The 16,709-nt window shown below is 36.8% G+C and overlaps 1 protein-coding gene across 10 annotated transcripts in view; it reads right to left on the minus strand.

Annotated features, from left to right (window-relative positions):
• The window catches only part of rapgef1b (Rap guanine nucleotide exchange factor (GEF) 1b), a 43,833-nt gene extending 35,939 nt beyond the window's left edge, over positions 1-7,894 (minus strand). For 5 of the 10 annotated variants that reach the window (XM_077194393.1, XM_077194389.1, XM_077194388.1 and 2 more), the window contains exon 1: positions 7,593-7,876. In XM_077194393.1, coding sequence (XP_077050508.1) covers positions 7,593-7,620 — 28 coding nt within the window. In that variant the 5' untranslated portion in view covers positions 7,621-7,876. Of the gene's footprint in view, positions 1-1,290; positions 1,608-7,592 lie in introns of those variants that run through there. The other 5 variants (XM_077194391.1, XM_077194384.1, XM_077194392.1 and 2 more) reach the window with 4 other exon arrangements.
• Positions 7,895-16,709: the final 8,815 nt, after the last annotated feature.

Here is a 16,709-nt window from a genome sequence, read left to right on the forward strand (position 1 = left end):
TGCATTTTCTTATTTTCCCAAATGTTCTTTTCCCATATCCTATTGCTAAGATTAACATTTCTACTTCTGAAACCCTAGTGGGGAGCTCCATTTCAGCATGAAAACTGGCACACTGAAACTACAGGGCAAAACAATCATTTATCTCCTCTAAATCAGACAGGATGCTTTGATAGAACAATATGAACCCAGATCTTTGGCTTGAGTTACACAGAACCCGAATGCAGACGGTTTAATGTGATCTGAGGTTCTGCCATCAGCACTTCTGAATGTCCTGTTTTGGACTTACGGGCCTTGAATAGATGCTGGCACAGCAAAGAGCAAACATTCAAGTGCATGTTTCAGTGATAAAGTAGAAAGTTAAATGCAATATTTCTGATAAAGGTATCAAAAGAGTGCAGAACTATTTGCAAAACGAGCATTTTCCTCTTTGAAGACTCTCTCATCAATCCACAGCTCTAAATCCGAAATGTCCCAAACAGATTAGTCAAAATGACCATCTCTCTCATTCATGTCCTGAAAGACTCTCTCTGCCTCTTTTTTTCTGGACGCAGATCTTTGGGTTGGATCCACCCAGAGTTTGACTGGATCAAATGAGCACTTAGACAAAAGCCACACAACTGGAACGGGAAGGAATGTCCCTGGAATTTCACATCAGAAGCTTCTGTATTCCCAGAAATACTTTCTTTGTTGGAGAAGAACTTGCTAACACTTTCATTATAAAAAGAGGGCAATTAATGTATCAATGTAACAAAAATTAACCATGGTATATAAATATGGTTATCATCCTGTAACACAATATACAAAATTATCATAGCATTGCAGTCTGATACCATAATACAAGTAAGGAATTGAGCAAAAATTCCAGAACACCTAAAGAATATAAACAACAGTACAACCTTCAAGACAAGTAAATTGACTTTGAAGAACGTCCAAAACAAAGCCTGATCAATCTAAATCCAATAGCGTCAAGTGACAGAAATAGATGAGAACATTTGTATCCTTCAAAGTCTAAAATCCAATATCACAATAGGAGTCATGGAAACCAAAGTACAACATGAACTGCAATAAGGATGTGTGTACTTTATGACTAGAATTAAATGAAAGCTCAAAAGATCAACATTACACTTTATAAGCGATCAAATACAAAGTTCATCCTGCCTTGATATTATATATTACTCCTGTTACGTCACACTCAGAAAACAAAGTTCAAATTCTTCCACATAATCTCTAAAACGACCTTGATGAACCCAAAAACCTTTGTATACATGCTTTCAGTGCATCTGTTCTCACCTGTATCTGGTTCTCCACTATTAAAATACTCCGTCTCCTCTAGAAGGGGTTGGGATCTCCGACTGGTATTCCCCATGCAGAACACGGACAAATTCTGGTTATCAAATGAAGACCTAGTTTAGGAACCCAAATAGACTTCTTCCAATGTCATTCACCACAAACAGAGATCTCTGGAGGTGATACTGGACATTTTCTTCAATTCTCCCCCCAAAAAAGCCTGTTGTGCCACAGGTCACTGGTAGAAGTCAGAAATAAGCATCCAGAACCGGAGACCTCGCTCAGTTAGTCACCCTCAGTCAAATCCCATGACCCAGCCTGACTCAGACTTCAAACCGAGTGGAATCTAAAAATAAACTCAAACAGAACTGCAGAGAACTTCCAGAGTCCGTCGTCTAAGTGTTCAATGTGTGTCGGATGATATTGGAATGCCAAAACATCCCGATTCCAAAAGAAACTATGGAGCAATGATGGTCAAAATCCGCACAGATGAAAAACTGAAGTGAGAAATGATCGATTGAGCCTACGGCATGGAAAACTGCGCACACGCAAACTAAATTACACCGATCCGGGGGGAAAAAACGGTCAATACATTTTAAACCTCCATTATGTAGTTTTGAGCAGCAGACAGATCAGATAATACAGCTCAAATCAGAGCAGAGCGCTTGAAACTCTCAATCTCACATCCATCCATTCCTTACTTTATTCCCACAAAGCCCTGCATGTCCACATACACACGCCTGCTTCTCTCAAACACACACACATGGCAAGTATCATCTAATTACAGAAGCTCAGGATAGTAAGAGCATGTTTTTCATTCTAGTAATCTACTGCGCTTTAAATCTACTGCGCTTTAAAAACCCCAAATTACAGTTTTGGAACAAAAAACAAGTACCCAGAGACAATTCTAAATAATTCTGCACTTGTTCTGGCCAATCAAAGGCCAAAACTCTCCCGACAACCAATCAGAACGCACCATAATTAATCAGGAATTAGGAACTAAAGCCAAAGAAAGCTTATCAAGTTATTAGGTTTATTTAAAAGTCATTTTATTTTTAGATCAGCACGAGTAAAGATTGTATCATCACATTAAATACTTTTTAATATTTTGCTTCACTACAAAACCCTGATTAGAATGAAGACTTTGAAGCCTGTTATATCACAAAATAGACTGTAACTCAATTATTGAATGCAATTATTTTCACTATCAGTCATTGGCCAATTGTTTAAAAACAGCCAATGACCAGGTCAATTATATCCTGCCTAGGAATGTACCGATATGAAAATTTTGGCCAATAGTAATAACCGATAATTCCTTATATTTGAAAGCCGATAACCGATATATTGGCCGATAAATCTAAATCTAAAGTTTTTATATAATTTTTGAGTCTCACCATTAAAATCCATGTCCCAAGCACACAATTATAATGTTTTCAAAATAATTTTAAGTAGCCTATATGACAGACTTGCACTGGACATGTTGCAATTAACTGTATTTTCCTTTTTTGAAGTGACTCCAATCATATCTCAAGCAATTCAAAACCATCATGATGAACAGTGCACATCTATAGTGTCTCAGAAATAGTCCATTAATTATCAGGCCGATAACGCTAACATTGTTATCATTGTAACATTGATAAAATGAACATATTTTGGCCGATACCGATATGGTGGCCAATATATTGTGCATAATATCGGCTATCGGTATCGGCAGAGAAATTTAGTATCAGCGCATCTCTATTTTATATTGCTGAAAAAATTTAGCTTAATATTGACAGCAACAAAAAATCTTAAATGTGTATGTGTATATATATATATATACACACACACACACAATTACTCTATATATTCTCATCCAGCCCAAACATGCACTAGTCATCTTAATCCATCATGAGTCTGTATTTCTCAATAGTACGTTATCTCTCAGTTTACTGCTAGACTGTGTTTAGGACACCAGCATGTACATGTGAGCATTTACACACACTTTTGTCATCTGGGATTTACATGGCAATCCAACTATTCATAAAGACACACACCCGACCGAATGCATTACACAACCACGAGCTGTTATAAATAATTTTGTTGTCAGGGATTCACATAGCAGAGCAGCTACTCATAAATATATCCAAAACACCCACCGAACATGACACATTATTACAGTCGAGTTATTTGGAGATTGTCACAATCGCTCAACCACATGAAAACACACAGATGCAGGGCCGATTCCTCAGAACTGCTCAGATATAATGCGATCACAACATTAGTTCTACTGAAAACTTTAAGAAAAAAGAAAATTCCGTCATCACTTACATTATGTTCCAAACCCAAAATACTTTGTCTTTTGTAGAAACACAAAAGGAGAAATGCTGAAACATTGTTCTTTTTCAAACAGTTACTATGTTTACATGTGCACAAATAATGTGATTATTTCCAATAACCGGAGTAAGGACTAAAAATCATAGAATGACCAAGTGAGCAAGACAGCACAACACAAACTAACAGATTCCTTACACAAAGTGGAAAAACGGGCAAGAAGAAATGGCGATAATAGCGCTTGGTCTGCTTTTCACAGAAAATACGTGAGGAAAAAAGACAAATGGTTGGATGAAGACCAATGTTATCAGAAAGAATCTAGCATATAGTTGTGTGGAACAATATTACAATATGGTAAAAGCCATAGTCAATACTCTTCACTGCATGAAAAAAAAACAGAATAAACATTTTTTTATATATATATTTGGTTTCCCACCGAACCCAAGACAGATCATACAGGTTTGGATCAACATGAGGGTAAGTAATTATTAATGGCAGAATTATCATTTTCACTGAACTGTTTCTTTTAAGATCATCCATACACTCTAATGCCCAGTATATATAGGATTTTGAGCTGTTCTAGACGAAAGATGACATATCGTGGCTCCTAAACGCTGGTCCTATACGTCGTACAGTGAGAGAGGTTTAAAGACGGCCATTGTCACGGTTTTGCGACCAAAGATAGCCTGTGATAGTTTTCACAACAGTATCATAAATTCAGCATGATCATCTCACAGAGTTTGCTGCTACGACCTACATATACAAGCCAATAAAAATGCAACATGGCGTATATTGATTAACGCGACATGCCGCTAAAACTCCATTTACAAAATCGGCATGCCAAGTTGGCCTCATTTTACTAGCAGTGACCGCGTCCATATTCTCCTCTTTTTTTTCAGCGCACATAAAAACCACAATTGCCAAACTATGATTCATCTTGCCCTATTTGTTTACCACTAGCACATGCTGATGAAGTTTTATTCTTCTATACTAACTTGCGTCGAAGCCTACGATTCCATAAGAGTCATCATCGTACAGTCTACATACAGTACATGTCTTATATGTTTATTAGATGTTATGTCGCACAGTGTGATTTGTAATGATCTTATAGGATTGCCGAAATCGGAAAAAGGCCCTAGCAGGCATTAAAAATAAAGCCTCTTTATCGGCATTGATGGCTCCATGAAGAATCTTTTACATCCATGGAATCTTTCCATTGCACATACAGTTCTTTATAGTGGAAAAAGGTTCTTTAGGGAACCAAAACTGGTTCTTCCGTGCATGGCTTCGCTATGAAACCCCCCTTTTAAAGGCTTTATTTTTTAAGAGTGTACCGGTTAATCTGAAGCCTTGAGACACGAGTGTACACACTCATGATTTCTCACACACTCATTTTCCTCCCCAAAGTTCATTTTCTCACTGTTGTAAGGAAGTTGAGTGAGGTCAGATATGCTTCCTGGTTTTGTTCGACGCTACAAGGATAGAGAGATGCAGACAGAGGGAGGTCATTCATAACAGGTGACTGGTTTTAATGTTTCTGCACGAATGACAGTGGCATTATGACATGAGGTCAGTGTATCCACGGAGACAAAGAAACATGTTGATGTGGAGAATTACGTCAGAACGCACACACAGAGTCAGTCTGCGCACTCCGTCCAGCTCTTGTTGTTTCGGTCTGGCTTTAGACTTATCCAGAACCGCTCATCGATTCACCCGACCAACAGAACGCACAAAAGACATACAGGCAACCCGGTAACCAAACACACACAAACCTCCAATACAAACAAAGCGGGTAAGCACATGGGAGAGACTTCCTACAGGTCGGTGCAAGACAGGGCACAACGTGAGCCTGAACAAAACATGCAAAGAATGCGGCTTCCAAAATGACTTCAATACAACTAAATTGTTCAAATTAGGTTCATTCTCAAATAAGAAGTGTGCTGACATGATTTAAAAGGCTCAAACACGCTCAGCCCAGATACAATGCGACAAATGCTTCTTTTTAGTCGTGCCACAAAAGAATGTTCAGGTGAGTAACGCCTCGGGATATGCATTCTTTACCTTCCCACACGGAAAATCACTTTTCAATAAGAAATTGGCTCTGCTGTTAGTAGCAGTTAAAAATGTTTATTAACTTTGCTTTTTTTAAAGAAAATACTACTTTTAGTCAGCAAGGATGCATTAAATTGACAAAGGTGACAGTAAAGACATTTATAATGTTGCAAAAACGTCTTTTTGAAGTAAATGCTGTTCTTTTGAAGTATCCTGAAAAATCAAATACATCACGGTTTTGTTCACAAAACTATGAAACAGCACAACTGTTTTCAACATTGTTAATAATAATAAATGTTTCTTGAGAATCAGATCAGTAGAAGAATGATTTCTGAAGGAACATGTGACACTGAAGACTGGAGTAATGATGCTGAAAATTCAGCTGTGATCACAGGAATAAATTACATTTTAACATATATTACAATAGGAAACACTTATTTTAAATTGCAATAATATTTCACAATTTTACTGTATTTTTATCAAATAAATTAAACTTCTTTAAAAAACATAAAAAAATGTGACTGACCCCGAACTTTTGAACGTAATAATAATAATACTAAAACAGGAAGAAATATCTGCCAATGGGATCAGAAGAATCAACTTAATTCAAATGGAAGTGTTCGTAACTCATTGACATATATTTGCTCTTGTTTTAAGCATAAACTAACTTCCTTTTGTTTACATTTTGTTTTCTTTACAGTTGCATCTCATGTTTAGATTGGTTTGAATTGGAAAACAAGACAACATTTTTTTTTGCAATGCCATGACTTAAATTGTGTAAGAGTGAATTAAGACTTTTTAAGACCTGCAGTAACCTTGATAACTTTTATTTGTTGTTCTACTGAACAACCAAACTTCCCCTGCAGCCTCACCCTAAACCCTGACCGAACCGGGCGTTCGGGACAACTGTTTAGGGTGAGGTGATCAGGGGGATTGAGTTTCCTTCCCACCGCCGAAAGAAACCTCCTGTTGCTTTCTGTTAGACTCACCACAACCAGACAGACACATCTGAGAGAGACAGACAGTCTGTGTTGTCATATTCCTAAACATAACATGCAACATGACAGCATACATCCGTGTCCAAAAGAAAGCCAATGACAAATTCAACAAATGAAAACATAGTTATCTCAGAAATAATGACTACACCTCCTTCAGTACAAGGCAACACTGTCCACGGAAAAAAGGTTGTGTGACCTGTCCAGAGGTGCACTTTATCTAAAACACACTACTCAAACAACATTTGCATAGTAAACGCTGCTTTTATGAACTCATTTTACTGTCATTCAGGACTATTTAAATGAGCTGCAAATAATAAAATGTTTTTTTTTTAAAAGCACAATATACACTTTACTTTTAAATTTAACATAATATCCTCATGTTCAAACATATATCTTACTTTAAGAAAAACTATGTATAGGATTTTTTTCAGTAATCTAGGCAACCTAATCAACCAGTAAACAGAAGTGAAACACATGAAACACGATGCATTATTAAATAAAGCTATGCATAACACACTGCATTAAACTCATAAACTTCACTTATTTGTGCCTGTGTGAGCATGAGATTGACAACAGCATCAGGCTGGAGAGGCTCTACTGCTGCTGTAGTGTTTGGATGAATAAATGCATGTTTAATTTCACAGACAGACAGACACACACACAGACAGGACCGTCTCTGCTCGGTTTCATGCGTCTCTCGGTAGAAAAGCACCGATTAAATGTCCCGTCGGCAGCGCGAGCTCGGAGACTCCCCACGGGGGATAGCGCGTGCTAACGGGCACTGATTTTCCCCACCACATATTTCTGAGTCGATGAACACCAGAGACCCGTGCCTTTGGGGCATTCCTAACATTGGCATTAAATGCATCAGTAAAAGATTGCGGAGCAGTTAAAGTGCAAGGTAACCAGGCCTACATACTCCATGGGCCGGTTCGCGCTTACCGTGCTTGCTTTCTATTTTCCCCGACATGATCGCTGCGCTGGCCGAAGCAAATCCTCAGTTTGGACAGTCAAAGGAGGACAAAATGGGGAATTTAAGCCACAGTAATCCCGAGTTATATTCTTCAGCCACACATTTTAATGTACTGGGTCAATGTGGCTATATAGACCCCCGGAGAACAGGCTAGAATCCGTTCACATGCACGCGCTGGCGACAGACAGACAGTGAAATCTATTGCTGGTGTGTGTGTGTGTGTGTGTGTGTGACGGAGAGTCCCGTCCGTCCCGAGGATCCGTTGGGATGCGAACACAGCGCCCCTCTTTGACTGGAATCACGAGCTACAGGGATTGTTTGGTGTCAGATTGACAGGAATAATTAAACTAAAACACACATTCTGTCGATATTTACTCTCCCTCGTGTCTTTCAAAAGCTGTATCAGTTCTTCTGTGAAAGACAAAATGAGATGTTTGTCTGAATGTTCACGCTGCTCGTTTGCGTAAAAAATGAAAGCGAATGGGTACTAACTAGCGGGCTATCAACCAAATAAAAACTAGACTAAAAATAGTCCATACGACTCCAGGAACATAGGCCATTCCTTCAATTATTATCACCTAAAACTGAATAACAGTCAACAGACTTTTTTGTCATAGTAAAGTTCAGTACCGGTCAAAAGTTTGGAAATATTCATATTTTGAATTATTAAGTCTCTTATGCTCACCAAGCCTGCATTTATTTGATCAAAAATACAAAAAAAAACAGTGATATTGTGACATATTATTACAATTTAAAATTATGGGTTTCTATGTGAATATGTTGTAAAATGTAATTTATTCCTGTGATCAAAGCTGAATTTTCAGCATCATTACTCCAGTTTTCAGTGTCACATGATCCTTCAGAAATCCTTCTAATATGTTGATTTATTATGGAAACAGTTGTGCTGCTTAATATTTTTTTGTATAACCTGTGAAACTTTTTTCCACTTTCTTTCATTATCCATTATTTGATGAATAAAAAGTTTCAAAAGAACAGTATTTATTTAAAATATAAATCTCTTGTAGTATACACATTCAAAAGTGATAGTAAAGATTTATATTTGAAATAAATGCTGTTATTTTTAACTTTTTATTCATCAATGAATCTTGAAAAAAGTATCACAGGTTATTAAAAAAATATCAAGCAGCACAACTGTTTCCAACATTGATAACAAATCATCATGAATGATTTCTGAAGGGTCATGTGACAGTAAAGACTAGAGTAATGATGCTGAAAATTCAGCTTTGAATCACAGAAATAAATTATATTTTAAAGTATATTAAAATTGAAGACTATTTTGAATTACACACTATTATTGTTTTCCCCCCTGTATTTCTGATCAAATAAATGAAGGCTTGATGAGCAGAAGAGACTTCTTTCAAGAACATTAAAAAAAGCAATGTGTCCAAACCTTTGACTGGTACTGTAAGTACCAGTCTCTATCATATTGTTACTGGCTAGTGGTCGACTCAAATGGGTTTTTCAATGGCTAATCCTGATTTAAAGAAAGATGGACAATAAAATGTTGATATAGCCAATATATTATGTGATATAGGATGGGAGACCAGTTGACCAACCATCTAAAACCAGCTGAACACCAGCTTAGCCAGTCTATGAGATTTCAACAAGACCAGCCAACCATCTTAGGTTGGTTTTAGCAGGTGTTTTTTGTATTATTATTATATATTTTTATTATTATTATTAATGTATCAAGACTTCACAACGTAAAGCACTAAGGAAAAAATAACTAAATATTTAGATTTTTTTTATTATTACAATCAATTCAATTACTTACAAAATCAAATTTGACTTTTTAGTGGCGATCTGCTGCCATCTAGCGGATAAATGATGAAATCACAACATTATTCCATACGAACGAACAGTTTGTCATAAAAATAAATAAATTAAACTATACTATACATGAGTGAGAGAGAGAGAGAGAGAGAGAGAGAGAGAGAGAGAGAGAGAGAGAGAGAGAGAGAGAGAGAGAGAGAGAGAGAGAGTATTGGTTAATATCTCGAAACAAAAAAATAATTTAACAAGGTTAAGTGTTCATTAACACTGAGGCTTTTTAGTGTCGCTGCAATAACCTTATCCAACCGCTAGAGGGGGCGATCGAACACCTCGAAAACTCCTGCACAATGATTCACCTACTGTAGTAGGCCTATATCATTAATTCCATGTTCAACTTTTATCTTGCCTGAAGAGAACATCCAGTCAGCAGCAAATCTTCACTATTCCAAAGAAACAACAAGCAACACAATAACATAAGTGTTTTTTCTTTTATTATTATTCCATATGTAGCAAGCAGAAGTAAACTTAAATGTTCTTTTGAACAGAGAGAAAGTCAATTGACTGAGTATCTCTCCTAAAACAACAGAAATATTTTGTTCTCTTTTAAGTAAATAATCTCTTGAGTTGAACTGTCTCTGTCAGTATGTGTGAATGTCTCAGCTGGAGTGTTTTGTGGGGTCTGTTCATGTAAGTGAGGGAGATCAGAGAAGTGCAGCAGGGATCGTTTGATCCGCCTGACCGTCAGCGTGAAGGTTGGAGATGAATCTACAGTAACCGGTCAGAAGAAGACAAGGTCATAAATAACTAAATGTGTGAGAGTGAATATACTCATATAGACAGACGGAGGAATGTTTTGTTTTTTGACCTCCAGCATGATGACATATTGACTGATGCACACACATGTCCTTAAAAAAGCAAGTAGAGACAGTGAGAAAGGTCAAAGGTCATGTTTCTAACCTGTTCAATATCTTGCACAAGAGATAGAATGATCCGTCAAGTGTCACGCACGCACGCGCGCACACGCACGTACGCAGGCGCACACACACACACACACACACACACACACACACACACACACAGACAGATAAGGTCAAGAGGAGACTGATCTCTCACTTCACACACAAAACTGCTTACACACAGAGAGCTCTGCAATATGAAGAAAGAAAGAATATGACATTAAATTGAATACATTCAAAGTAAAAGATGAAACTACTGCAAAGGCAGAATGGACAGGACGGTAAGAGTGAAGGATGAAGGGATGGCATTTAGAGTCCAGAGAAACCCAGAGGTACAGAACAGGCCGATAGAGAAGAAAGTGTGTTTTCTTGCGTGTTTTTAGGTTGAGGTTTGGGTAGAGGACGGCTAAATATCGGGTTAAACATTTAAAGGGATAGTTCACCCAAAAATGAAAATTTTGTCATCACTAGTTCACCCTCATGTTGGTCGAAACTCATATGAGATTCTTCGTTCTGTTGAACACAAAAGTAGATATTTTGAAGAATGTTGGTAATCAAACAGTTGATGGACCCCATTGACTTCCATAGTGATTTTCCCCCCTTCATACACTATGGAAGTCAATGGGGTCCATCAACTGTTTGATAACCAACATTCTTCAAAATATCTTCTTTTGTGTTCAACAGAACAAAAAAACTCATATAAGTTGGGAACAACACGGGGGTGAGTAAAGATGACACAATTTTCATTTTTGGTTGAACTATCCCACAAGCCTACACAAAATCGAATAATAAATGATCACATTAATAACTTAAAAAGTGTAAATAAACCCCTTTTTTATTAAATAATTCCCCAAATGTTTTTATTAAATCTAAAATATTTGATACAAATATGTAATCAATATTTAAACAATTTAAGATAAAATAAATGTTAGAATTTATATTCAAAATAAGGAATGACATTTGTATACAAATAAATGTAATAAGGAATTTATAAAATAAGTTTAATAGTTCAAAAATAAAATGTAAATAAACCACTTAAAAATTATTTCTGAGATGATTGATAAAAAAAAAGAACAATATAGAACAATATTCTATTCCGAGCACAGCCATAGAGTCAGAGGACAAATATCAGAGGGATTTTATTTTACTGGCATGTTGGTTCCAGTGAGTTAGCCAAGGATTCAGTCCAGCGAACGGACTCAAACGGGACGAGGACAGGCCAGCGCTTTCATCCACACTCCTTAATGAGCACGAGAGAGAGAGAGAGAGAAGCTTCCCCTTGATGCTGGATACACCAGCGGCACACACAAACACACACACACACACACACACACGAGTTGATTGGCGTTTGTGTGATGTGTCCCGGTGTCAAGGTTAAATTAATTATTGTGGCATTCTACATGTGCTCCAAGGAATGTTTCTTTACTGTAAAAACTGCACACACACACACACACACACACACACACACACACACACACACACACACACACAGTTGGCATTATCCCAAACCACACTTCGAAATATCACAGAAGAAAACTCATTTAAAGAAGAAAACATCCATTTAAGCTCATCCAGAACAACAAACACAAAGACTGTAATTCATTTTAAAGCTCCCTGAAGTCAACACAACTAACACACAGCTAGTTATGAATATAATAATCTTCCATCAAGGGCAGAAATCGAATTGTCTTAAGCCTTGCGTGTGTGTGTGTGTGTGTGTGTGTGTGTGTGTGTGTGTGTGTGTGTGTGTGAAGTCTTGCATGTGCTATTTTAAATCGATGCAGCTAGAACCCAATCAAAAGGAATATTTAATGGGCCGGCGCTGGTTTGTATGCATGTGCTGATGTGAGGTGTGAGGTTCAAACTCTCTCTCTCTCTCTCTATCGAGTACAGCTAGTATTTTAATATACTGTGAATACTGGTGTACTTCTTACAGAAATATTTACAGAAATACTGAATTTAATTATTTAATATCATTAAATAATATTGGCATAATATTTTAACGTCATTAATCGATTATCAATTTAATAATTGACAAATAATATGTCTGCTCATTTGTCTGCTTAAAAATTATTATTTTTAATAATAAAAAATATTTTTTATTGAGTAATTCAACATTCAAAATGTATATACATATATGTATAATTTATATTAAAATAAGTTTTATTAATAGGTTTAACAATTTAAATTTATATAAATAGATTATATAAAATAGAATTATATAAAAAAATAATTTGCCTAAAAGATTAATTTAAAATCAATTATAGCATAGTTTTATAATTGAAAAATAAGTTTATTTATAAAAATACATGTTATGACAAGGAAATCTTATATTTAATTCTCAATTTAAAAGGTGATTGATAAATTAAGAAATTATAAATAAACTATGAAATGTGCATATTTAATATTCATACTATATAGGCTATCAAAGAAATTGTATGGGTAGTGTGTTGTTATAGTATTCCATAACATTTTCTTTCACTGCATCAAATACTTCATCCGAAATCAAATACTTCCCTACTATATATAGAATGCGAAAAACAGTAGGCCTATACGGCAAAAGAGTAGTATATATAGTATATAGCATATATAGTATTTAAAAAATAAATGACGTACTACTTCCGGTGAGATTCTGAAGTGTGCATTCAGCACGTTCCCAGGTTATTGCACTATCCCATGAGTCTGCAGGAGAGGATTTATGAATGGCAGTGAAGCGACACAACTGTGACAGTTACAGGATGGCGGATGTAAGTAGGCCTATATCCGAATTTCATTAATAATATAGAGTGTTTTTTTTTATCGGTCGCAAATGTAGTAAATTCAAACGTTCCAACTCAGGCATTACGCGATTTTGGACACAGTCTTTGTCTCTAAAAACTGCTGTAAGGAATCTCTATGGTTAATATCAGCAGTGCAGAACAAATTAACATATATCCAACACACACACACACACACACACACACTGTACAGTGTGACGTAGCTACAGGACTGTTGGCAGGAAACAGATTAGTACTTAATGCAGACTGATGTGTCTGTCGCCACCATCAAGCCCAACACACTCGATTTCAATGTGTGTGTGTGTGTGTGTGTGTGCAGTGTTACTGGTAGCCTAGAGCATATGATCTTTAGCATTTTTTAATAACGCACTTTGTTTCTTTTTTCCGAGATTACATTCTCTTTTCCATTGGGAGAGCTGTCGGATCAGGTCAGAGGGTCATTTATTACAGTGTGGCGTTTCCTAAAGAGAGAGAAAGAGAAAGCTGACATTTTACAAGAAAATGTGATTAAGACCAAATACAAGCAATATAATAAAATCTCAAAAGTGTAGTAAATACAAAAGTAAGTACAAAAGGTGAGAGGAAAAACAACAACTTTAAGGTTAAACATCCACTTCTTTCTTTCACTCTGCAAAAGATGGACGATCTGAGAGAGAGGGAGAGAGAGAGAGAGAGAGAGAGAGAGGGAGAGAGAGAGAGAGAGAGAGAGAGAGAGAGAGAGAGAGAGAGAGAGAGACCTGCTCTTTCTCACGACCCCCTGATCTGAGCTACAGCGCGAACGGCTGATTAAGCAGTTATTGATCAGGTCGGCTTGTTAGCATTAACACACACACACACACACACACACACACACACACACACACACAAACTCTCTCTCTCTCTCTCTCTCTCTCTCTCTCTCTCTCTCTCTCTCACACACACACACACACACTCCTGAGACTCAAATGGATTGTCCAGATTAATGTTTTTTCCGCAGACAGGACTGCAGTCGACATACGTCACACGTAATGAGGAACAAAGAGCAATAAACCTCACGCCTCAAACACTATCATATCATTAGTTCCTGATGAACAGACCGGACCCTTCTCGACCTCATGGTCACTTTTCCTTTACATGGTCCTTTTTTTAAATAAGCCTGATAATATGGAAACATACTGGAACTCCAACAGAACTTAAAGGGGTTATAAATTAAGAAACCAAATTTTCCGTGACAGTTTGACATTGTACTTAAAAAAGTTTACATTTAAACAGTTCTGCATGTATAACGCTCATTTAATATGCAAAGATGTTTCCAAATCATAGCAGTGGGTGTTTGGATTGAAGTCTTAAAGGAGACACGCCCCTCTTAAAGTGGCGTGTTTATAAAGGCCTGAGGGTCAGAAACAGGAAAGAAAAGAGCCATTTATTTCAAAATTATGACTGCTTATATGGTGTAAAAATCTTACCAACATTATAAGTGGGCCATAGAAAACATTATAAAATAATAATAAAAAAAGTTTTCTTAGTATGGTTTTGGTTAGGGTTATAGTGAGTATAATTTGCTTTACATTAAATGAATGGTGTGTGTGTGTGTATGTGTGTGCTAGTGTGTGCGTGTGTGTGCTTGTGTGTGCTTGTGTGTGTGTGTGTGTGTGTGTGTGTGTGTGTGTGTGTGTGTGTGTGTGTGTGTGTGTGTGTGTGTGTGTGTGTGTGTGTATGTGTGTGTGTGTGAGAGAGAGAGACAGAGAGAGACAGAGTCTTAAATAACTACGAACACACACACACACACACACACACACACACACACACACACACACACACACACACACACTTATAGTTTACTTTTAAACTGTTGAATATCCTGTTTAACTACATGCCACATTACAAAAGTAAAAAGCATTGTGAACTCCGCTTCATGATGACTTAGAAACCTTCTCTGCTTTACCAGACTATCAGGAGTTCTGGTTTACCGCATACGTGGACTCAAGTAGAACTGTTTTTTAACCGGGCTGGTTCTAGATTCGGCCGGTTCTAGATCTGCGTGTCTGGACGAGCAGATGGCAGTGTGTGTGTTGAAAACCGGTCTATACTGATACGTCCCTCAAAACATTTCCACGCAGCATTCCTGGCAACATCCAGAGCCCAAGCCATCTGTCTCCAGCACTGAATAAATGTTATTGAGGGACGCATGAATCATAGAGCCATGAATAACATATTATCAGATGACATCATCATCATCACAGCATGATATTCAAACAGCTCTTTCTGCTCGCTCTCGAATGTTTCTCCTCAACAGTAACAAGACTTCTTACAGACTTCAACTCAAACGTGTGTTTCCTCTGGAGTTTCAGACGAGATCTCAACAATGTCTCAAAGTGTGCTCAGATTTACCAAGATCTAAAGTTTGAAAATGATCAATATGAACTCAAACTTTTCTCATCAAATTCTTCTTTAAAAAACCAATACATGATATACAGCATTTGGTAAGAATTTGTCTGTGAACTACACATAAAGAGAGAGGTTTAGATGTGGAAGAGCCAAAACCACAATGCACAAACATATTAAATACTAAACAAACTAATTAGCTAAATTAAAAATACAAGCTTTAGGCACATATCTGTCCTGGTCTCCCTTAACAAAATATTAAACCGGATAAATAAAAACTTGGAAGAGATCTCCTCCTGGGACAGGCATAGCTCTCTTCCTCTCTCATTATGCCTTTATTAAATATTAACTATCTGAAAACTGTCTGATGTAGTACAAATGTTCAAATCTGCATCTAAGTGCTAATATATTTTTATCTTTTGGATAAAAAGGACAATAATTTATCGGCCAAAGAAACATATACAGATGTGCACCATATGCTAGAAAATAAAATGCTTAACTAACATTTTTTGGCCCGTGAATATGGTGCACAAAATACACATGTTCCACATAATATATATGCATTTACAACAATAACATGCATGTTAAATTGTATTGTAATGTCTATTTATATACTGTACTGAGGGGTACTGTACTCTGGAAAGCAAATCTTATTTTATTTCAATTCAGCTTTTATGATGGAGACCCTGAGAAAGCCCTGTCCTGTAGCAGCATGTTCTCACACACACAGACACACACACACACACACACACACACACGGTTCAGGTGTATTCACACTTCTGTCATGTTCCCTTCACTAACATGACTTCTTCATTCACACTTTGTCACCATGGAGACACTAGAACACCATAATGTCAAGCTCTCAGTCATATGACATCATCTTTAATTTGCACAAATGGGTTCATGTATCACCATGGTGACAGAGTCAGAATCAGGAATCAAAATTCTGACCATTGCGACTCTGGAACTCACCTGTTTAAGTTGTCAATAAGTTACAGCTAGGATTGTAATCAACAAGTATGCACATTATTATTGAGTATTTTAATAAGCTTTGATAAAAAAAAATCAAGCATGTAAATGCATTAATATGCAACCATGCTCCATCTTTCAATGCAGAAAATGTAGGTGACCCCTGCTTTAGCCTGTGTATATATAATGCATTTTGAAAGTATTTTCAATGCATTATTAAAACTTT

The sequence above is a fragment of the Siphateles boraxobius genome, unplaced genomic scaffold, assembly GCF_051911475.1.
Source record: "Siphateles boraxobius isolate OS27281-9 unplaced genomic scaffold, OSU_SipBor_1 11, whole genome shotgun sequence".
Lineage (NCBI taxonomy): Eukaryota > Metazoa > Chordata > Actinopteri > Cypriniformes > Leuciscidae > Siphateles > Siphateles boraxobius.